This window comes from Podarcis liolepis (genome assembly GCF_965112155.1).
Source record: "Podarcis liolepis genome assembly, chromosome: 5".
NCBI classification, from domain to species: domain Eukaryota; kingdom Metazoa; phylum Chordata; class Lepidosauria; order Squamata; family Lacertidae; genus Podarcis; species Podarcis liolepis.
The window spans coordinates 94,338,705-94,362,595 of record NC_139556.1 but is presented as its reverse complement, the minus strand read 5'-3'; the positions used below and the strand labels follow the sequence as shown (position 1 = coordinate 94,362,595).

At 48.4% G+C, this 23,891-nt stretch overlaps 1 protein-coding gene across 10 annotated transcripts in view; it reads left to right on the top strand.

The window, feature by feature from the left end:
• The window catches only part of MCF2L2 (MCF.2 cell line derived transforming sequence-like 2), a 231,571-nt gene that overhangs the window by 59,415 nt on the left and 148,265 nt on the right, over window positions 1–23,891 (top strand). For 9 of the 10 annotated variants that reach the window (XM_083503906.1, XM_083503914.1, XM_083503913.1 and 6 more), the window contains 5 exons: window positions 3,475–3,565; window positions 10,201–10,320; window positions 11,699–11,815; window positions 21,065–21,214; window positions 23,344–23,468. In XM_083503906.1, the coding sequence (XP_083360032.1) occupies window positions 3,475–3,565; window positions 10,201–10,320; window positions 11,699–11,815; window positions 21,065–21,214; window positions 23,344–23,468 (603 nt within the window). The remainder of the gene's footprint in view (window positions 1–3,474; window positions 3,566–10,200; window positions 10,321–11,698; window positions 11,816–21,064; window positions 21,215–23,343; window positions 23,469–23,891) is intronic. The other variant, XM_083503907.1, reaches the window with a different exon arrangement.

Here is a 23,891-nt window from a genome sequence, read left to right as displayed (position 1 = left end):
AATGAGGTGGGGAAGAGCCACGTACAGCACCTCAAGCTCTTTGGAGGAAAAGGCGGGAAATAAATGAAACAAACAAATCATTACTTTGGTCTTTCCTTCCCTCCATCATCATCATCATTAGCTTTTCATATGCCACTTTTCCAAATTAAATAAGTTGGAGTTCTTGTTATTAAATACACCGAGAAAAAAGCACTGACTATTGATTTGTGAGTAGGGACCACTCCCACTATTGAAACTTACACTGGCCTGAGTTCTTGGCGTACTTTTCCAAATTATGCTCAAAGCATCTCAGAAGAACAGTAAACAAAGAGGTGCAACAGAAACAACCATTCATAATATCATATTTAAATCCACATTTGGAAGCTAAAAAAAAATGATTAAAAGTTTCCCCAAACTTCATGGGCTGCTGCTGGCAATGGCAGGAAAACTCAGTTTGAGCCCAGGTGAGTAAGGGGGCTTTATGGCAGGGGCTTAATTTGGAAAAGAGTCGTTGAGATGTCACAGACAGGTCAGTAGCAGCAGGGCTTTTTCTTAATGTACTGTATTGGATTTCCCCCAGGAAGGGTAAATTGGATTAAACCAGGAAATAATATGGGCTGGCATGTTGATATAAACAATGTCATGTGGATGCTAGAAGAAACTTCCATGTGTGAGAAGCACCCATACCATAATAAGCACCCATCTGAAAGCAGCTGAGATAGGACAGAAAATTCGACATAGGATACTCTTTTCAGTGACAGCTCTGTGTCATGAGTAAGGTGCAGATTGTGATTTTATATATATGTATGTTGACAGCTGTATGGATACATCACTAGCTCTTGGATTTGATTTTTTAAATACTGGTATCCTGATGTAACAGGAGTGTGTGGTTTGGCTTTGTGTGAAATTCTGCTAATAGTCTCTATATAGTGAACAATGCCTGAGAGGTTTTAATGTGTTGACCACATTTTTAGTAGCTTGCACTGCTTCCATTTCCATTGTGGTTGGCAGATTGCCCACAGGCCGGCCCTACCATTAGACAGAGGGAGGTGGCTGCCTCAGGCGGCAGCTGCTGGATTGGTTTTGGAGGAGAGAGCTGTATGTAGGGGCCTGCCCTGTGCCTCCTAAAAAAGCTTGAGTCCTCGAGATATGGCGGAGGATAATGTAAGATTCAACTTCTGATCTGGTTGGCTTTTGTAGGGCAGCTGCCTCATACAGCAAAATGTCTTGACACAGCTCCGCTGGTTACAATTGTACATTTCCTCTGTGCCACATAGCTCCACTGGCAGAGCAAGAGGGGGACTGGGGGAGCGCATTGCCCCTGGCACCATGATCCCAGTGGGGTGACATTGCGGCCCCCCCACACGCTGGGCTCCACACCCCCAGGACATGCACCACACCACTGCGGGCGGCGTGACCCCCCCCAGGACATGCGCCAGTCATGCCCCCGCCTGTTCTCCGCCCCCGGTGCCGGTGCATGAAGCTCCACCACTGCATAGCTCAGTACCAAAAAAAGGATGGTTGGATGTCATCATGACATCACCACAGAAGGGAATTCCTGGGCCGCCATATTTCATAGGATCTACTATTTATTCTGGAAAGTAGTTTGTCTCTTCACTATTCATTTGGACACTTCCTTAAGATATTATAACCAAATTTTGCATGATGGTTCCTGAGATCATCAATGAGCAGGATTTTATCTATGTTTGGATCCAATTGGATGCCCGGTTTGGGCAGAGGGAGGCAAAGGGTAGTTCTCTCTGCAGGCGTTGGGGGGATTTGCCTGACAGGTGGCGCAGCATGGCCCTGCTTGGCTCCAGTGGGGTGGGGTATCACTTCAGTGGCAGCGGCGGCAAGGACTGGGCTGGCAAGGCAGGCTCTATTCACCCTCTGTGACCTGCCTAGCGTGCCCTGGGCACCAGCAAACAATGCTACGCCACTGCCTAAGAGTCAAGAAGCAGGCGAGTGAGAGGTGGAGGAATTATTTCCCTGCCCATAGCTTTTCTTGCTCCAAATAACCGCACCAAAAGATTTATTTTTTTCTGCTGCAGGGTTAAATGCTCACACGTTTGATTTTGTTTTGAGCACTATGGTGGGAAAAAGTTGCTGGGGTCTCAAGAAGAGAAACATGAGAGCAGGGAATTTTGTTAGGCATCCCTTTCCGTCCCCTTTGCTTCTCCACTCTAAATGACTTCCTGGGGCACAAGCCATTGGTAGTCCTAGCCTGCCCAGACAACAAGACCCCCATCTTGGCCTCACTGATGTGGTCCAAAGGAAAGCAGAGCGATATGTTTGGCACCACTTTGGCTGCAGGAGTTGGTGGAAGGGGGCGTAGAAGGCACCATCCAACCGTCTTAGGGTGGTTTACAGTATAAATATCAAAAAGAACCTAGTAGGCCCACAGGATATTGTGACATTCACTGCACTGTGGCTTTGAAGCATGAACAACAGTGACATTGATCAGATGGCTATATATACTTTAAAGAAGAGGCATAACCCCAAATGAGAGGGGGAGGGGGTGTTCTAATGTGCATGGCTAGGGAAGGAGATATAGGGCTAGGACCAAAACCAGAGAGATGGGTAGAATTCTGCTTCCACCCCAGCTGGTGCCTTTATCATCCAGCTGTACCAATCTTCTCCAGTGTTTCTGTTGGGGATCGTCTTTAGTTCAGGGGAAATGCCTCCAGTTGCTAAATTAACTCCAAGTAGGTGGGTTTTTTCCCCAATTAAAGATTGCCCTCTCCTGGGGCCACCAAGCAATGTCATAGCTTTCTGCCCTGCTCAGTGGGCAACTCTGACAGATTTCAGCATTTGAGCACAATGTTTGATCGGGGCACAAAATCCAGTGTACGTAGGCCTGTGAGTAGTGCAATCTGTCTTACAGAGAAAGAACCCCAGGAAACAACCTGCAGTTTGGTCCTACATGTGTCAGATTTCACATGTGTACATCTTTTTCAAATGTTATACCGCCCCTTCATAGGTAGCTGCCAGCTTCGCAGGCATGGCAGCTGCATGGGGGGGGGGGCAATGAGGAACAGGGTGGGGGGCAAGGCTTCACACCTCTCCCCCCAGAGAGGGGAGAAGCTGGGGGTGAGGTTTATCTGAAACATTTCCAGGCTTTTTCCTCCCCACCAGCCCGAAGCGTGTAGGTGATGGTGAATGGTTCACAGCGCTGCTGGTTGGGGAATCTGCAGCAAAGCAGCCCGAGCAATCGGATGAAATATTCATGTATTGTGCAAGCGGCTAACCTGATGCTGGGGCGGAAGAGGGGAAAGGGGGGAAAGGAAAGAAGGAAGGAAGGAGGAGGGGAAGTCGCTTGCCTCTTCCTGCAAACACAGCTCCCGGTCTGGTTTGCTCACGCTGCTGCTGCTGCTTACCTAGCCTGGTTGTTAATCATGAGCTCAGAGCGAGCCACGGAGCTTTTGCTGCAATACCATTGCTTGGAACGGGGCTGGCCCTGTGTAACCCCATATACCTGCTCTGGATATTTTGCAGTCTGGAGGCTGCCAGCATCGGGTTCATCATCATCATAGACAGACGGCGGGACAAATGGAGCGCAGTAAAGGCGTCCCTCACACGAATAGCAGTAAGTGCCTAGAATCATTTATTTTCATTGCTGTTTTGCCTCCCGCAGATTGCAACTGCTACCCAGTTGTTTGCTGTTTACCTAGGCTGCGCTCCCTTGTTGCTCGTGCGGCTGCATCTCCTTCGCTGCCCTACAGATTTCTGCCAACCTTGCATGCTGAGAAGCAGCGGAGAGTGCCAAGGCAGGACAGGCACATCTTGCCCTGTTTTCCTGCTGAATGAGAACGAGATCGTTCCAGCCCTGGGAAGAGAAAAGGGCTTGGCTATTTCTATAGCGTTCTGCTGCATGCAAGCTGCTGTACAGTCCTAATCTCATTAAGTGTAGTGGTCCACGGGGTCAGGTGAGGGAGCCTCCTAGGTCAAGCCCTAGCTTAGGTGATTTGAGATGGCGGTGGAGCAGGGGCTTATGCAAGCATCTCTCTCTCTCTCTCTCTCTCTCTCTCTCTCCCTCCCTCCCTCTCTCTCTCTCTCTCTCTCTCCTTCTGCTCTCTCTCCCCCACCTTCCCTCACACTTGCACCAGTACCTAGAGAACGGAGCTAAACACACTGGTTTATGAGCTTATTTGAAGGGTTTCAAACCTTGCTTTTCAGCTGAAAAAAGGCTCCCAGAGCAGAACAGCAATAATCAGGCTTTGCACAACACAGGAGGGTCACAGGAGGTCTAGCTCAGGCATCCCCAAACTCTGCCCTCCAGATGTTTTGGGACTACAACTCCCATCATCCCTAGCTAACAGGACCAGTGGTCAGGGATGATGGGAATTGTAGTCCCGAAACATCTGGAGGGCCGAGTTTGGGGATGCCTGAGCTAGCTGCATGTATACATACACAATTCTATTAGTGTGCCGCCTTTCAACAGTTCAAACCGTGCTCAAGGGGGCTCACAACATGGAAGGAATACACAATTGCAACATAACAAAAGTAGTGATAAATGAGGCGTGACAGAGGAGACATATGGAGTTCTTGCCCCTCCTCATGTCATTTTCCTAATTGAGAATCGCAGATGGGAAAAGCAGATTAGGAAGGGCAATTTCAATAGGGAAAATTTCATAGAATGGGAATGGAAAGGGACCCTGAGGAATATGCAGCCGTCACTTAGGAGGATTGAAGCTGCAGCCTTGGCATTATTAGCACCAAGCAATAACCAAGCTCTAACCAATTGAACTATCAAATCAAATTTTATTATTTCGGTCACAGACCAGTTCCAGCCCACATACAATATCAAGGAAGTCATAAAACACGATAGGGATACATTTGAATTTGCAATTAGGTATAACAGGAACAGTAGGGACCCAGGTGGCGCTGTGGGTAAAACCTCAGCGCCTAGGACTTGCCGATCTCATGGTCGGCGGTTCGAATCCCCGCGGCGGGGTGAGCTCCCGTCGTTCGGTCCCAGCTCCTGCCCACCTAGCAGTTCGATAGCACCCCTAAGTGCAAGTAGATAAATAGGTACCGCTTTATAGCGGGAAGGTAAAGGGCGTTCCGTGTGCTGTGCTGGCTCGCCAGAGCAGCTTCATCACGCTGGCCACGTGACCCAGAAGTGTCTGCGGACAGTGCTGGCTCCTGGCCTCTAGAGTGAGATGAGCGCACAACCCTAGAGTCTGTCAAGACTGGCCCATACGGGCAGGGGTACCTTTACCTTTACCTTTATAACAGGAACAATACAGATATTGTTTAGTCGTGTCCGACTCTTCGTGACCCCATGGACCAGAGCACGCCAGGCATTCCTGTCTTCCACTGCCTCCCGCAGTTTGGTCAGACTCATGATACAGATATAGCAACAGATATAGCAACATAATACAGATATAGCAACAGTTAAAAAATATATAAATTAGAACTTAGTCACTAACATATGACCTAAAATTATCATTTAAGGCCTTAATCATTATGATAGCACAGCTATTGAACTATCCTGTATGTGTCCTGTGGGGATAGGTTCTCTCTTAGGTTCTGGCCCAATACAAATTTGGAGCTCGCTACAGCTTTTTTGTTGCTGTTTAGTCATTTAGTCGTGTCCGACTCTTCGGACCAGAGCACGCCAGGCACTCCTGTCTTCCACTGCCTCCCGCAGTTTGGTCAAACTCATGTTGGTAGCTTCGAGAACACTATCCAACCACCTCGTTCTCTGTCGTCCCCTTCTCCTTGTACAGCTTTATTAAAGTAAAAGCAAAGAGAGCCATGGGTAGGCATAATGTTGGGCTCCCATGTTGCATTGTCCGTGGGACTCTAGCCGCCTCATTTTCCATTGCATTCTGCTGCATGTTCAAACCAGACTTCAAGCATTAATGGTACAAGAGCAGAGGCAGAAATACAGTTGGCAACCATACCAGCGACTCGTAGGGAAACGGTTTGGACAGAATATGATGAAGCTACAGAAGTACTTTTTAGATGGTCTTCTAAAGCAGGGTGAGTCAATATGGTGATACACACACACACACACACACACACACACACACACACACACACCACCCTTCCTGGTTCAGAAAACCAGGCTCAGGGTGGCTAACAACAAATTTAAAACACTTAATTGATGCAACAAAAAACAGCATAAAATACAGTATAAAACGAAAATAACAATGAATTCAGAATTCAAAAATCAACTTAGGGGGGAAATCCATCCAAGAAACATTAGATGATCACCAGGGCTAGCTGGCCAAATTAGTCCTTTTTGGGCCAGCGAGGAGACCAGGGGAGAATTAGTTGTGGGATCCCAGAATGGGTAGAATCATAGAATCATAGAATCATAGAGTTGGAAGAGACCACAAGGGCCATCGAGTCCAACCCCCTGCCAAGCAGGAAACACCATCAGAGCACGCCTGACATATGGTTGTCAAGCCTCTGCTTAAAGACCTCCAAAGTAGGAGACTCCACCACACTCCTGGGCAGCAAATTCCACTGTCGAACAGCTCTTACTGTCAGGAAGTTCTTCCTAATGTTTAGGTGGAATCTTCTTTCTTGTAGTTTGGATCCATTGCTCCGTGTCCGCTTCTCTGGAGCAGCAGAAAACAACCTTTCTCCCTCCTCTATGTGACATCCTTTTATATATTTGAACATGGCTATCATATCGCCCCTTAACCTCCTCTTCTCCAGGCTAAACATGCCCAGCTCCCTTAGCCGTTCCTCATAAGGCATCGTTTCCAGGCCTTTGACCATCCTGGTTGCCCTCCTCTGGACACGTTCCAGTTTGTCAGTGTCCTTCTTGAATTGTGGTGCCCAGAACTGGACACAGTACTCCAGGTGTGGTCTGACCAGAGCAGAATACAGTGGCACTATTACTTCCCTTGATCTAGATGCTATACTCCTATTGATGCAGCCCAGAATTGCATTGGCTTTTTTAGCTGCCGCGTCACACTGTTGGCTCATGTCAAGTTTGTGGTCAACCAAGACTCCTAGATCCTTTTCACATGTACTGCTCTCAAGCCAGGTGTCACCCATCTTATATTTGTGCCTCTCATTTTTTTTGCCCAAGTGCAATACTTTACATTTTTCCCTGTTAAAATTCATCTTGTTTGTTTTGGCCCAGTTCTCTAATCTATCAAGGTCGTTTTGAAGTGTGATCCTGTCCTCTGGGGTGTTAGCCACCCCTCCCAGTTTGGTGTCATCTGCAAATTTGATCAGGATGCCCTTGAGTCCATCATCCAAGTCGTTGATAAAGATGTTGAATAAGACCGGGCCCAAGACAGAACCCTGTGGCACCCCACTTCATAAATCTTCATAAAAGGGGAGGGGGAGGGAAGGAAGTGGAATAAAAGATCAGGCAAAGTTCAACTTGAAAGCCAGGTGGAATAGCTCTGTCTTACAGGCCCTGTGGAAGGAAGTTAAATCCTGCAGGGCCCTGGTCTCCTGGGACAGAGCATTTCACCAGGTCGGAGCCATCACTGAGAAGGCTCTGGCCCTGGTAGAGGATAATCTGACTTCCTTAGGGCCCGGGACCTCTAAACTATGATTATTCAAGGACCTTAAGGTTCTCTGCGGGGCATATCAGGATATATTGGACTATTATTATTTATGTTTGCCGCTATTCAAATTTCTTAATTGTTTTACTCATAAATGTCGCTCAAATTGACTTACATAACACAGTAGAAATACTAAAGCCTATTACAATAAATACAATAAATAAAAATGTAAAAAAACAAGCAAGCACATCTATGCAAATAAAAGAGGGCTCTAGCAGATCCTGCGCCACCAAAAGAGGGCACAAATTCTTTTAAAAAAACCTTCAAATTAAGGACCAAAAGAACAGAGAAAAGGGAAGCTTTTTCCTGGTGTGTAAAACTAGAGGGTGCCAGGCAAGCCTCCCTGGGAAAAGCATTCCACAAATGAGGGGCCACCACTGAAAAGGTCCATTCTTCTGTTTCCACCCTCCAGGCCTCCCATGGAGGGGGGGCACAAAGAAGGGCCTCAAATGATGGTCACAAGCTCTGGGCCAGTTCATATGAGAAGATGCAGTCTTCGAGAGCTATAACACAATCTGGAAAGTGGCTGGGACCATCTAACCAGCCAGAATAGCAGTCTGGTGGCCATCTATACCAGGGGAAATGGTACAGCTATTCCATTCCATGGGGTTCCATCTGAGCTACAGAAAAGCAAACCAAGTGGAAGCTGGACAGAGGAAACATGAGAGGGAGATGTCCTATTAAAAATGAGGGAGCCAAATGTGTCTACGCTAAAGGAAATGCCCAGTGAGTGTGGAAGCAGCCTCAATCACTGACATGGATGGAATAAGGGGTAGGGGTGGTTCCTCAGCACCTTATATCTTTGGTCTCACCATTGACAAATCTGCTTTGACAGTTTTTCTGGATGGTTTTCTGGATTTTATATTCTGATACAAGCTGTCCTCTTCTGGACATCTGATTTGGTACAAATGCAGTGGATGGGCAGTCAAGAGCCCTCTTAAAATTCAGCTAAAAATGTGCATCCAGAACGCCATTTGGAAAGATGGTTCTATGCATAACGCTTATGGTTCTGTGTACTATTGATACAAACCGCTCTGGTTTTTTTAAAACGAATAGCAGCACATAAATATATTTGTATACATAATTAAAGACAGGGCAAAAAAGTGAGATATGAATATTTAAATTAATTAGTACATGAAACAATGCTGTAATTAAGACATATATAAACCAATAATTAAATCGGGAATGGGGAAGTTTAGTTTTTCCTATGGGGGTGAGCGGTGGGTGGAGCCAGAACAAAAATAGGAAGTACCATTGGCACTTCTAGTTTAGTATTGTCTACGCACTAACTGGCAGTGGCTCTCCTTGGTTTCAGGCAGAGAGTCTTTCCTACCGGGGCATAGCATGCGGGGGAGGCTACCAGCACGGTGGCCCTTGGTGCATTTTCCTGGGGGGGTACGGCTCATGCCGCCCTGCCAGCCCTGTGCTGCTTCGCAAGGCTGGCATCAGCCTTGCAAAGTGGCTCAGGGATGGCATCACTACAGCAGCATTGGTGGCAAGAGCTGGGCTAACGTGGCAGGCTCCATTCAACTTCCACGTTCTGCCTCCCGGGTGCCAGCAAACCATGCTACACCACTGCTTTCCTACTTGGAGAGTCACTGAGGATTGAACCTGGGACATTCTTCATGCAGATAATAATAATAATAATAATAATAATAATAATAATAATAATAATAAAATTATTTATACTCTTCCCATCTGGCTGGCTTTCCCCAGCCACTTTGGGCGGCTTCCAACAAAATCTTAAAATACAGTAGTCTATTAAACGTTAAAGCTTCCCTAAACAGGGCTGCCTTCAGATGTCTTCTAAAAGTCTGGTAGTTGTTTTTCTCTTTGACATCTGGTGGGAGGGCATTCCACAGGGTGGGTACCACTACCGAGAAGGCCCTATGCCTGATTCCCTGTAAGTTGGCTTCTTGCAGCGAGGGAACTGCCAGAAGGCCCTCAGCACTGGACCTCAGTGTCCGGGCAGAACGATGGGGGTGGAGATGCTCCTTCAGGTATACTGGGCCGAGGCCATTTAGGGCTTTAAAGGTCAGCACCAACACTTTGAATTGTGCTTGGAAACGTACTGGGATCCAACGTAGGTCTTTCAAGACCGGTGTTATGTGATCTTGGAGGCTGCTCCCAGTCACCAGTCTAGCTGCCGCATTCTGGATTAGTTGTAGATTCCGGGTCACCTTCAAAGGTAGCCCCACATAGAGCGCATTGCAGTAGTCCAAGTGAGAGATTACTAGAGCATGCACCACTCTGGCGAGACAGTCTGCTGGCAGGTAGGGTCTCAGCCTGTAGATGCTCTGCCACTGAGCTTACCGCATTGCAAGATTGCATGGCTCTTTTCCTCCCTGTGCTACTCCATCTTTTTGACTCTTGCACACACACCGCAGTATAGGAAGCAACTCCTCGAGGGGTGGTCTGGAGAGCGAGAGTTGGCCTGGGGGTTGATCATGCTGAGAACTGCATAACGCTAGGGCTCCTCCTCCCGGAATTCAATGAATAAAATAATTTCATACGGGGTTGTGATTTTGCCGGGGTTTCCAAAAGGGATTCTATAAAGAGATGCCCCAGAGAGCTCACAGACCTTCCATAGCACAGTGGCTTCAGATGGATCTTGTCCCCAAATCATGTCCTCCTCGGCAGTTTCTATCCTCTTCACCGCCTCACACTTCCATGCCTCTTCCAGGGCGCATTTCCAGGGAACCTGCAGTTGGTCTTCGTCCTGCGGCCGTCCCGTTTCATCCAAAGGGCAATCGCTGACATTGGCATCAAACTGTATCGCGATGACTTTAAAATGAAGGTACCGGTAAGCACTTCTCTTCCTTGCTGTCTTCTGCATCTTCTCTTTCTTAACTGTCAGCAGGATCCCTTTCTCTCCTCCTCTTCCCCCTGGAAGTTGCAGCTTTGAGAGCGACATCATCCAGGGAACAGAGACAGGCTCCTGCGACGCTTATGCTTTGATCACGAAGCAAAGGGTTTGGTTGTTTGTTCCTCAGCTGCACTGAGGAGAGGGCTGCAAAGAACCCAGGTGCAGAATGAAGTGACAGAATGAGGCAGTATAATTCTGGATTGTAGGAGGTGCTGTAATCTTCTCTTTCATGTCTAGTTTTTCCGCCTATTTTTCAACCTAACACAACTCACAGGTTGTTGTGGTGGCAAAGTGAAGTAGCCTCCATGGATGCCTCTCTAAGTAACTTAGAACAGGGGTGAGAAATGTGATAAACACAGAGTTTTCCTTCACTCCAGGTAAATTATGCAAAGAATGCAATTCATTCATTTCCGATTGTGGCGATCACACAGGGTCCCCAGACATTTCACCGTCTATTGATCCCTGTGCCACCACTTTATTTCTCGCTGCCACCACCCAGGCCCTACCTGGTACAATACTGAGTCCAGTCAGGGTTAAATTGGAACATAAATTTCTGTTTATCTATTGTAGTTTAACAAGCGTGTGGCTTCATAAACGGTATCGGTCAATTACAATCACGGGGTGCCTATCCAGACCTATAACCTCTGCTACCTGCTCTCACTAACTAAACCACCTCTCAGATATTTACTTGTCTTCCTAGCTCCTAACTGTTCCTGACTCAGCTTATTTCGCTACACTAACTCAACCTACCCACAGACTATATCCCAATTCACTCCCACTCCAACCAACCACCCAACTCCCAACGAACTCCTCTTCTCCCCTCCTATAGCTGGTTTTATAGTCCCTCTGACTCCACCCCCCTGGGTTCTGATTGGGTAACTTGTTTAACTATTTCACCTCCAGCACTCTCATATGTTAACATCACACCGATATGCTTGCTCAGGTTTGATTCTGGACCAAATATTTTAACGTTTGCCAGATTTGGCCATTGTTGCAAGGCATGGTCAGATAGCAAAAGAAGAAGTAGGAGTAAAGGTGGAGGAGGAAAAATGAAGAGGATGAGCAACATGACATGAGGGATGTCAGGCGTGTGGTCAATAGAAAATCACCCAGGCAGCTGCTTACCCTGTGTATATTCAGATGCATACACTGAGCTCCATCAGTTGAATTAAGGAGTTTCGCATGTGTATCAGAGCTTCAAAGATCTGCCCACGAAGTTTAATAACAGAATGCTAAATTGACAGAAAATAAAGGGATGCCACAAAACTGGGGTTAATGCATGGTGCTGCTAATGGTCTTTGTTTTGTTGGTGCAGATCATCATGTTAAATTCGGTTTCCGACCTACATGGTTACATCGACAAAAGTCAGCTTACCCGGGAGCTAGGGGGAACCTTGGAATATGGACACAGTCAGTGGATACACCATCGGACTGTAAGTTACACCTGTTTGGTTCCTCCATCTCTGATGGCTAAAAATGTAAATATGCAAATAGTTTTGTAAATGGTAAGGACTTCTTCCGGGTTCCCACACTCCTCATTTTTATTAAAGAAAGTGGTAGGTAAGTGAGTTGTAGCAGGTTATGAAACAAATAGTAACAAACTTGGGTCATCTTTATTGGGCTGACAAAAGTCAGACAATTTGTCTAAAATAAAATAAAATCCAGTTTTTGCTTTCCTTCTCTAAGAAACATATGTCTCTTTAATTGGGGCCATAGCCAACATTTTCAAAAAGTCATCTGCAGATGATTATTATGTTATTGTTAGAAATAACTTATACCAAAAATACAATTTCCATACACACTTTAAATTTGTTTGGAAGATATTTAAAACTGCTCGATAACTCTTAAATGTCACATTTCATCAAAAAATATCCTACAACTGGAAATGATTTTAGCTCTTTAAATGCAACTTTATTAAATTTAGGCAAGATATACATACATACATCATCATTTTATTTGTATTTTACCTTACCATAGTTCAACTATGCTCAAGGTGGCTTACAATGTGAAAAAATTACGTAACTACAAACATAACAAAAATTGTCATAAACAATCAATAAAACACATCAGAAAGTGCACAATCAAGTCAATGATTTCCACATTAAATCATAATAAGAACTAAAAATAAAGATACAAAAAACAGCAACAAGCCCTCTAAACAATACACCAGTTCAAGGGTCTGTTCAGCAGCCTCAGGTTTTGTACGTATTCAGTTGAATTTAGCAAGGTGATTCCTTTATTTATTTGTCACCTGACACTAGTAGGGTATCAAGGCAATATGCCTTAATCTAGGGCAACCTTCCCATTGGATCAAGAGAAAAGGAGATGTCAAGATGCATATATCTTTGATAGAATATTTTGTTCTGTCCTTTGTCATGGCAGCTGAATTTGATCAAAGATTCGTGACCTCTAAAAATAACATCTGAGCACTTTATTTAAGTAATCATGTTTATTTTCATATTCTGATGAAAGTACCTTTTTAATTCTGTCTTTACCCTGATCAATCTTGCAGTGTGCACAAAATAAATTTCAGGGCTAAATTAGGCATGATAGGAGCAGTTCCCTTGGTTTGCTATCTGCTGCATTCAGCTTTAAAGCAGGGGATACTGGGGTCTAATTTTAACACGAAAAGGGTGCATGGATGCGGGGAACTCAACCTCTCCTACCTTCCTTTCCTGCGCTCTGCCGCTTCAGGCAGTTTTCTCCAACACTGTCTCACTTCTGGCACAGGAGTCAGTTCATTTAAGGAATCTCTAAGATGGTCAGATAGGACGCGGGTGGCGCTGTGGGTAAAACCTCAGTGCCTAGGACTTGCCGATCGTATGGTCGGCGGTTCAAATCCCCGTGGCGGGGTGCGCTCCCATTGCTCGGTCCCAGCGCCTGCCAACCTAGCAGTTCGAAAGCACCCTCGGGTGCAAGTAGATAGATAGGGACCGCTTACTAGCGGGAAGGTAAATGGCGTTTCCGTGTGCGGCTCTGGCTCGCCAGAGTAGCTTCGTCACGCTGGCCATGTGACCCGGAAGTGTCTGCGGACAGCGCTGGCTCCCGGCCTCTAGAGTGAGATGAGCGCACAACCCTAGAGTCTGGCAAGACTGGCCCATATGGGCAGGGGTACCTTTACCTTTTACCTTTAAGATGGTCAGATAGGATCTTGTACGCCTCCTTCTGGCAACTCCTGCAGCCAAGCTGGTGCCAAATGTATTGCTTTCCTTTCCTTTGGGCCACATCAGACAGGCAGGGTGGGGTATTGCTGTCTGGGCAACCAAAGACATACTGCCCAGGCTTGTGCCCCAGGGAAGTCACTAATGCAGCAAAAACAATGTGGGACGCAGCAGTTATGAGTTACTGGTCTCTGCAGCCACAGCAGGCGCTGTGATTCTGCAGCAATTTCATAGAATCATAGAATCATAGAGTTGGAAGAGACCACAAGGGCCATCAAGTCCAACCCCCTGCCAAGCAGGAAACACCATCAGAGCACTCCTGACATATGGTTGTCAAGCCTCTGCTTAAAGACCTCCAAAGTAGGAGACTCCACCACACTCCTTGGCAGCAAATTCCACTGTCGAACAGCTCTTACTGTCAGGAAGTTCTTCCTAATGTTTAGGTGGAATCTTCTTTCTTGTAGTTTGGATCCATTGCTCCGTGTCCGCTTCTCTGGAGCAGCAGAAAACAACCTTTCTCCCTCCTCTATGTGACATCCTTTTATATATTTGAACATGGCTATCATATCACCCCTTAACCTCCTCTTCTCCAGGCTAAACATGCCCAGCTCCCTTAGCCGTTCCTCATAAGGCATCGTTTCCAGGCCTTTGACCATTTTGGTTGCCCTCCTCTGGACATGTTCCAGTTTGTCGGTGTCCTTCTTGAACTGTTGTGCCCAGAACTGGACACAGTACTCCAGGTGAGGTCTGACCAGAGCAGAATACAGTGGCACTATTACTTCCCTTGATCTAGATGCTATATATTCCTATTGATGCAGCCCAGAATTGCATTGGCTTTTTTAGCTGCCGTGTCACACTGTTGGCTCATGTCAAGTTTGTGGTCAACCAAGACTCCTAGATCCTTTTCGCATGTACTGCTCTCAAGCCAGGTGTCACCCATCTTGTATTTGTGCCTCTCATTTTTTTTGCCCAATTTGACTTCAACTCCAGAGGCATTCTCTGGAGAAAGATGGATACCAACTTTCAAGGAATTTGAAGTGACAGAGCGCAGGGAGGCAAGGGGAAATTTGGCTCTCCGCACCTACACATCCCTTTTGATGTTAAGATTAGACCCTCCTGCCCCTCACTTTGTACGCAAACAGGACAAGCGTATAAGCAACAATCCCAGCCATCTATTATTGTGCCTGCTTGGTCTTTTAGCTGGAGGTTTAAAGAGATCGGAAAGGAGTAAATAAGCAGCATTCTGCAAGGGTGACGGAACTTTTCAGCCTGAGGGTTGCATCCCTTCTGGGGGCCACAGGCAAGTGGTCAATTTGGCCAGAGGCCAAAGGAGGTTAGAGTAGGGGATGTGATTATTCCCTTTGTGCAATATTCTGTATTCCAGGCTTGGGCTTGGTACTCAGGCCTGTGCATTTTCAAAAGTCTTTCCACCTGCAAAATTCGCGGCCTAGGACCCTCGAACCTACGGGACCGCCTCTCCCGGTATGCCCCACAGAGAGCCTCAAAGTCCATAAATAGCAACACCCTAGTGGTCCTGGGCCCTAAGGAAGTTAGATTGGCTTCAACCAGAGCCAGGGCCTTTTCAACACTGGCTCCGGCCTGGTGGAATGCTCTGCCTCATGAGACCAGGGCCCTGCAGGATCTGATTTCTTTCCGCAGGGCCTGTAAGACAGAGTTGTTCCACCTGGCCTTTGGCTTGGAGTCAATTTGATTCCCTCCCCCTCTTTCTTTTTCCTTTTTCCTTTCTCCTCCTGTGATGAGGCTGCATTTTAACATTTTAATGTTTCAGTATTTTAATTGTTGTATTTTAATCTTGTTTTTAAGTTGTATTCATTCAACTTGTTTTTATTATTGCTTGTTGTTAAGTCGTGGGTTGACATAGTAGCCGGCACAGCGATTTCTTCAAGTAGCTCTTTATTCTGGTAAGCTGGAGTAGAACTGACAGCGAACAGCTCAGCCGGCCTCTATTTATAGGGAGCCGGCTGTCAACATTGTAACCACAACAGCCCAGAGTTCCCGCCTAAAATAACTGCCGCGGACCTGAGTGAAAACTATCTACAGACCTGAGTGAAAACTATATACAGTATCCCCCTGTTGGCCCAGGGTGAAACTACACTACATAACACCCCTCCCCACCGAGATAAGGCGTTAGTTACAATCGTAATGGTTTCCTTATATACAGCACTACGCGTAATGGTTCAATTAAGCACAAAAGCATATCGGTTACATTTCCCATACTTAGACCAACAGTGATACCTGTCCAACAACATAGTCCTTTAAATAAGTTGGGCGCTTGGAAACTCTGCCAGACCGCCGGGGACTGGTAGCCAAGTCCGGAGAGCCACACAGTTCTCGCTGAGGCTGTGGTGCGACCCTAGGTGGCGTTGGAACCAACTCCCCTGGATCCGCTGCTGTGGGTGGAGCCTCCGCAAGTGGAGTGGTCTGAGTCTGTTCTGAAACGGCTTGGTTCGGCTCCACGCTGGCAGTTTGCGAGGGAGGTGTAGGTGGGGCCTCGCCATCTGTACGTGTCTCTTCTGGAGCCGCAAGCGCAGTTGGGGGCACCTCGGTAGTGTCCAAGTCCCCAACCCTGCGCCTAAGCTGGTCTATGTGCCGTCGCCACAAGCGTCCGTCTTCGAGTGCCACCTGGTACGAGCGAGGTCCAGTGACTCCCACTACTGTGGCTGGCACCCAAGGGATGTCCCCCACATAGTTCCGGGCAAAGACCTGGTTTCCTGGGACAAATGACCGTGGTGCGTTGGCACAGCCTGGGGGTTCAGCCACGGCAAAGTCTGGGTGTAGCCGGTCGAGCGGTGACCTGAGGCGGCGGCCCATAAGCAGTTCAGCAGGACTCCTCCCTGTGGCCGCATGAGGGGTGATGTGTTGCACGAACAAGTATTCGGCGACCCGCTCATGCCAGTCTCCCCGGTCCAGGCGCGCCAGTGCCTCTTTTGTCGAGCGCACCATTCTTTCCGCTTGCCCGTTGCTGGATGGATGAAAGGGTGCCGTTAGGGCATGGCGGATGCCCAGTCCCAAAAGATACCGCTCAAACGTGCCTGACGTGAACTGCGGTCCGTTGTCAGAGACAAGGACATCAGGACACCCATGTGTTGCAAACAGGCCTCGCAGCACCCGGATGACAGCTTCGGTAGTGGTGGAGGGCATCAGGGCGACCTCCAGCCATTTGGAATAGGCATCCACCACTACCATAAAGGTCCGGCCGTGAAAGGGGCCAGCCAGATCGATGTGCACCCTCGACCAGGGTGTCTTTGGCGTCTCCCAGGTGTGTCCCTTAGCTGCCGGTGGTGCAGGCCTCGACTCCTGGCACGCTTGACAGGCGGACACCCAGGCAGTGATGGCATCGTCCATATTAGGCCACCAGACGTAACACCGAGCCAACGCCTTCATTTTGACAATTCCCGGGTGGCCAACGTGCAGAGCCTCCAGGACGCGCTGACGGAGTCCCTGGGGAATCACGACGCGGTCTCCCCACAGCAGGCAGCCACGATGAGCTGAGAGTTCATGTTGTCTGGTTGCGAAGGGCTGGAACTCCGATGCAAAAGGCCCTTGTGGCCACCCCCTCCACACCCAGTTGAGCACCCGGCTGATGGTGCGATCCTGGGCAGATGCGGAGGCCACAGTGGCAGCCGATACAGGCGCTGCCGGAAGATCCTCAATCAGAAGGAGCGAGGAAGCTGGAGCCGGGTCTTCCACAAATGCTGGAAGAGGGCAACGGCTGAGGGCGTCGGCATGGCCCATCGATTTCCCCGGGCGATGGATGAGCCGGTAGTGGTAGGCAGCCAGGAAAACAGTCCATCGCAGCATGCGTGGTGAGAGGACCGGTGGAGTTGGACGATCACCGGCGAGGAGGCCCAGGAGTGGCTTGTGGTCAGTGATGAGGTCAAAAGTCCTGCCATAGAGGTATTCATGGAACCTCTTCACTCCAGCCACAAGTGCCAATGCCTCCTTGTCGAGCTGGCTGTAATTCCGTTCCGTCGGAGATAGTGTCCTGGAAAAGTAGGCGAGCGGTGCTTCTCTTCCATCTGGAAAACGGTGACTAAGGACAGCACCGATGCCAAAAGGTGAGGCGTCGCAGGCAAGGACCAGCGGCCTGGATTCACTGTACTGTACCAGCACACTGTCTGAAGAAAGGAGAGCCTTGACCGCGTTGAAGGCCGCCGTCTCCCGATGACCCCAGGCCCAAGGCGTCTTAGTGCTAAGGAGTCGGTGAAGAGGCTCAGCCACTGTGGCTTTGTGGGGCAGGAACATGTTATAAAAGTTCAGCAGCCCCAGGAATGCCTGCAACTCCGTTTTGTTCTTTGGGGTGGGGGCCTGCTGGATAGCGCGGATCTTGGATGTGGTTGGATGAAGACCGGAGGCATCGATAAGATAGCCCAGGAACTCTACCTGTGGAACGGCGATCTGGCACTTCTCCCTCTTTACCTTGAGCCCGGCCTCCTGGAACCTGGTCAGCACGGCACGGAGGCGCTCGAACAGCTGCTGGTGTGAGTCTGCAGACACCAAGACGTCATCAAAATATGGTACCACGCCCGGAAGCCCTTGCAGGAGACGCTCCATAAGGCTTTGGAAGATGCCAGGAGCCACACTCACCCCGAACTGCAACCGGCGGCAACGGAAAGCCCCCCGGTGGGTGACGATCGTCTGGGCTTCAGCAGTGGCATCATCGACTGGCAGTTGTTGATAGGCTTGGGCAAGGTCCAGCTTAGCGAAGACCTTACCCTCACCCAGGGAATGCAGCAGGTGTTGGACAACAGGAACCGGATAAGCGTGCTGCTGAAGTGCCTTGTTGATCGTGCACTTGTAGTCAGCGCAGATTCTCACCGACCCATCTGGCTTGACAGGCGTGACGATGGGGGTTTCCCACTTTGCGTGGTCAACCGGCTCCAAAACTCCTTGGGCGATCAGTTTGTCCAGTTGTTCGTCCACCTTAGCCTTGAGAGCAAAGGGAACCCGGCGTGGCTTTAGCTTGATGGGGGCGACTTGTGGATCAAGGCTAAAGGAGATGGGCGTACCTGTATATTGGCCCAAGGTGCCGTCAAAAACCTCGGCAAAGTCTTTGACCAGACCCTCAGTCTCTGCGTTAGAGATGCAGTTGATGCCGGTGACTTCCAGGCCGAGGGCATCAAACCAGTCTAGCCCTAGGAGGCTTGGCCGCTGACCTTCGACCACCACCAACCGGAGCAGGCCCGAAAAATCCTTGAAGGCGATCCGGAACCGGCCAACGCCTACCACGGGAATGTCGTTTCCCTGGTAGTCTCTCAGGTGTACGCGGTGAGAGTCGAGTTGCCTTTTGGACACTCTGGGTACCAGTCTTTTGATGGTGCTCCATGACACGATGGACAGGGCAGACCCGGTGTCGATCTCCATGTCACATGGAGCTCCTTCAATGAGCACCGTGACGTTCAGCTTGCGTCGCGTAGGCGAGTCGGTTTGGCCAATCGTGGTTCCAGACGGGCAGCGGCAGTTGGTGAGAGCGAAACAACTTTCCTTGGCAGACTGGAGTGAAGACTTGGACTTGCGAGTCGATGAAGGGGGGGTGTCAGACGGAGCCGATCGGCAGACCTTAGCGATGTGGCCCCTTCTGGAACACTTCCTACAGATGGCGTCTCTGAATCGACACTTGGCACGGGAATGGTTGCCTCCGCAGCCAGCACATTCCGGTTGGCCCTTGGACTTCTGTTGGAACTTCCTGCGCTCCCGCTTTGTCTGGTGCACGTCATCGTCTTCACTGGAGGATGCCTCCTCACTGCTGGCCTCTTCATGATGCACCGGAACTGGCTCCCTAGCAAGACGCGGGCTGCTGGACTTGCGGATCTCCTGGGCGGAGCGTTCAGCAGCTTCTGAGGCCACAGCCTCCTCAATGGCTTTCTGTAGCGTGAGGTCTGGCTTGGCTAGGAGGCGCCGTTGCAGATGGATGTCCCGGACCCCGCAGACGATTCGATCCATCAGGGCATCGTCTAAGTCTCGGAACTCACAGTGCATTGCAGCCTGTCGCAGGGCGGTGGTGTAGTTGTTGATTGACTCCCCCTCTGCCTGGTTCCGGTGGTAGAACGCATGGCGGGCAGCAATCTTGGACGGCTTTGGTGCGTAGTGGTTGCGGAGCTTCTCTTGGATCGTGTCCCATGGTGTTGCCTGGACTGCTTCAGGCGCAACCAACGCTCGGGCCGTCTCAAACACCTCAGGCCCACAGAGGCTGAGGAATAGGCCCCGCTTCCGATCCTTTGATACTGCTGTCAGCTCGTTGGCTTGGAGGTAGCAGTCGAACCGAGCGAGGTAGGAGTCCCATGATTCAGAGGCTGGCGCAAACGGCGGTAGAGGCACAAGTGAAGCCATGATTCCGATGCCGGCGTGAAGGGCGATGGATGGAACACAGTGCTCTAGCCAGAACAGTCAGCTCTGAATTGGTTCTGCCCAGTGATTTCGCTCAGTGATTCAGCTCAGTGATTCAGCTCAGTGATTCAGCTCAGTTCAGAGGCTGGCCGCATCTGGCTGTGCTCTGATGTCCATCAATCCCACCCTCGTCGCCAGTGTTAAGTCGTGGGTTGACATAGTAGCCGGCACAGCGATTTCTTCAAGTAGCTCTTTATTCTGGTAAGCTGGAGTAGAACTGACAGCGAACAGCTCAGCCGGCCTCTATTTATAGGGAGCCGGCTGTCAACATTGTAACCACAACAGCCCAGAGTTCCCGCCTAAAATAACTGCCGCGGACCTGAGTGAAAACTATCTACAGACCTGAGTGAAAACTATATACAGTATCCCCCTGTTGGCCCAGGGTGAAACTACACTACATAACACTTGTTAGCCGCCCTGAGCCCGGCCTTGGCTGGGGAAGGCGGGGTATAAATAAAAATAATTATTGAAATGAAATGAAATCAAACCTTTATTAGGCATTATGCAAATAAAACCATAAAAGAGAAAATAACATGTAAAAGCCTTGAAATATATATAAAAAGGCAGCAGTTGGCTACATACATATATATATATATACATATAGAATCAGTGGTTTTCCTTATTAACCTGCTCCTTGGAGGACTGCTACCAAAAACTCGGCTACCCCCGCCGTTATCCTTTGGTCAACGTCAGATAGGCAGAATCCCACACATTCACCTTGCTGGGGTTCCAGACCACCCAAAAGAGGGGACAGCACGTGTTGACGGAGCGTACTGTACAATGGGCAATGAAAGAGAATATGCTCTACAGTGTCCGGGACATTCATAGAGCATCTGCAGAATCTCTTGTTTCTAGGGATGTTTTGATATCTTCCCCAGACAAATGCTGAGGGAAAAACATTCAACCGGGCCAGCATAAAAGCCCTACGTTGGGCTGGGATTATTAATTTAGTGACGTAATTGGCTCTGCTATCTAAGATATTTAAATCATAGAATATGGGGGAGCAAATTTTGTTTACAGCTGCCATAATATTTTGTCTCTCGACATCCTTTAGTCTAGTTAGGATATTATGGAAAAAATAATTATTAATTATTATTATTAAAATCCTTCCAGGCCATTGAGAATTTCGCCATGACTGTGAAAACAATAGCGCAGATGTTGCAGACTTTTGGAACGGACTTGGCGGAGACGGAACTTCCCAATGATGTGCAGTGTACGGAGGAGCTCCTGTCTTCACACACAGACCAGCACAACAAGCTGAAGGTGAGCATGCGAAGAGTTCCAGTGCTGGGAGAAAGGGGGCGTTCAGCGCATAAGGCCTGCCATTTCTGCACACCCCTCCAGTTCATCCTTAGATTTCTGGGATGCAGGTCAGGTCCAAAGGCTGGAGATAGAGATGGGTGAATCAGCTGCATCGCTTTTGTGTGTGCTCATTCCTAAGTCCGTTCTGTCTCATCACCACATTAATCTGCAAATTTAAAAACACACACGTGGAAGTTCATATTTAAATAAAGCATTTTCTCACAAAATAAAATTCCTCTCAAAACAGCACATTTCCAGTTACAGGTAGATAGCCGTGTTGGTCTGACGTAGTCGAAACAAAATAAAGAAATAAAAGAATTCCTTCCTTAGAGACCAGCTAAGTTTGTTCTTGGTATGAGCTTTCGTGTGCATGCACACTTCTTCAGATACACTGAAACAGAAGTCACCAGACCTTTATATATAGTGAGAGGGTGGGGAGGGGTATTACTCAGAAGGGTGGTGGGATTGGGTGATTGGCTGATAGGTGTGGTAAGCCTGTTGACGACTGTTAACGACTGCAATCGGTCTTACAGGAAAAAGCACATTTCCAAATATTCAAGTCTTTCTTTATTGAATTTCTATCCCGTGCTTCCTCCCCAGGAAGCCAAGGGGGCCAAACTGATGCACAATTTAAAAACAAAAACATGCAAAAAAAATCAGTATAAAAGAAGTAAAACATTCTAAAAGCAATTACAATTGAAACACTCCTCCCAGATTGAACCTGGGACCTTTTGTATGTGGTATGTAATTCAGCATTCAGTTCTCCAGTAATCTTTTGCTTTCTTGGATGGCCTCGCAGAAGCTTCTTAAAGTGTTTCCGGATAATTATTGCACCCACTCACTGTTGCTCTTTTTAGCATTGTTAAAAATAATGCAATTAGTCAGTGCCGACACTTCGATCTAAAAACAACTTTTTCCCTTGTACTGTCCTGTAAGGGAAGGGAGAATGGATGTATAGTCCTTGCATTATGCTATACCATTGTTTGCCAACCTGGTGCCCTACAACTACAACTCCCATCACCCGGCACCACATAAAGTCCTGCTGGCAGGACAGGGCAAGAGTTGGATTGTGACCTAAAATGCATATTATTCATTGACTTAAATGCTCTTGCAAGTTTACTCAAAACACTTACACCAGTGTGAGATGGTAGATTTGCCTGCCTCAGGCATCTCACATGGACCCCTTGATCATATAGTCAGCTTATGGCTATTAATACAGTGTTACAGTCAGTGATGTTTTCTTTTAAGTAGGGAATAATTAGGCTGTCAGACTCAGAACAAAGTATTAATGTCATTAGTAGCTGGACACAGCCCAGGGGACCCAACTGATGCCAGAGAGATGGTGACAGCGGTGGGAACAAGCTGTGATGCACCAGGAAGCGAACCTCCCTTGGCTGCAGCCACCTACCGCCATTCTAATTCAAATCCCTTTCCCCAAAGTGAGGAGGGTTGCAGTGAGCCAAGCCAGTCAAATGCTACCTTTGGGGCGATGGGGCCAATGAGGGCACTTTCCAGGTCAGGGAGAGCCAATAGCTGGTTTGGGTGGGTGGGTGGACACCTAAGGAACATTTTTGAGGGACGCGGGTGGCGCTGTGGGTTAAACCACAGAGCCTAGGACTTGCTGATCAGAAAGTCGGCGGTTTGAATCCCCGTGACGGGGTGAGCTCCCGTTGCTCAGTCCCAGCTCCTGCCAACCTAGCAGTTCGAAAGCACATTAAAATGCAAGTAGATAAATAGGTACCGCTCCAGTGGGAAGGTAAACAGTGTTTCCGTGCACTGCTCTGGTGTGCCAGAAGTGGCTTAGTCATGCTGGCCACATGACCTGGAAACTGTACGCCAGCTCCCTCGGCCAATAAAGTGAGATGAGCGCCGCAACCCCAGAGTTGGTCACGACTGGACCTAATGGTCAGGGGTCCCTTTACTTTTACCTTTAAGGAAAATTTTGACCTGTGTTCTCAGTGACTTATTAGAAAGGGCAGCAGTGTACAGATCTGGTAGTCCTTAGGTCTAGCCCCAGCAGCTCCTGGTGATATTATGGGATATTCTGATGAAATGAGGACATTTCTTCTCTCCCCCACCTCTCTCAACAGGATGAGCTGAAACTTGCGGTGAAACAAGGGGCCACGCTGCTGACTTGCATCAGAGAACCCGTCACCCGAAGTGCCACCAGCAAACTGAGCCCAGACGAGCTTGAAAACGTGGCAACCGTGGAAAGGTCGGAGAAGAGCTCAGCTTCTAGCCAGCTTTCTGATTAACCAATTGATTGATCATTATATTTGCATGCCGCCTTCCAAAGATGAAACCGTGCTCAAGGCGGCTTGCAACCATACAGAAAATTACAAACGTAACAGAAGTAGTCATAAACAATAAAAGCATCAAAACGTACACAGCCAAACTGAACCCTTTCCACATAAATCATAAGATGATAAAATAAAGGTACAAACAATTAATATCAATAACAGCAACAACCCCCTCCTAAACAACCCCCCGGCCCAAGAGTCCGTTCAGCAGCCTCAGCTTTTGTAGCTGGAGTCAGTCCGGGCTCTGGCTTCCTAGGCCAGGTGAAAAAGGCCTGCAAAGCAGGGAGCAAGTCTTCAAGGACTCACAGCCAAGATGGTCTCTGGCATCTTCATTAACC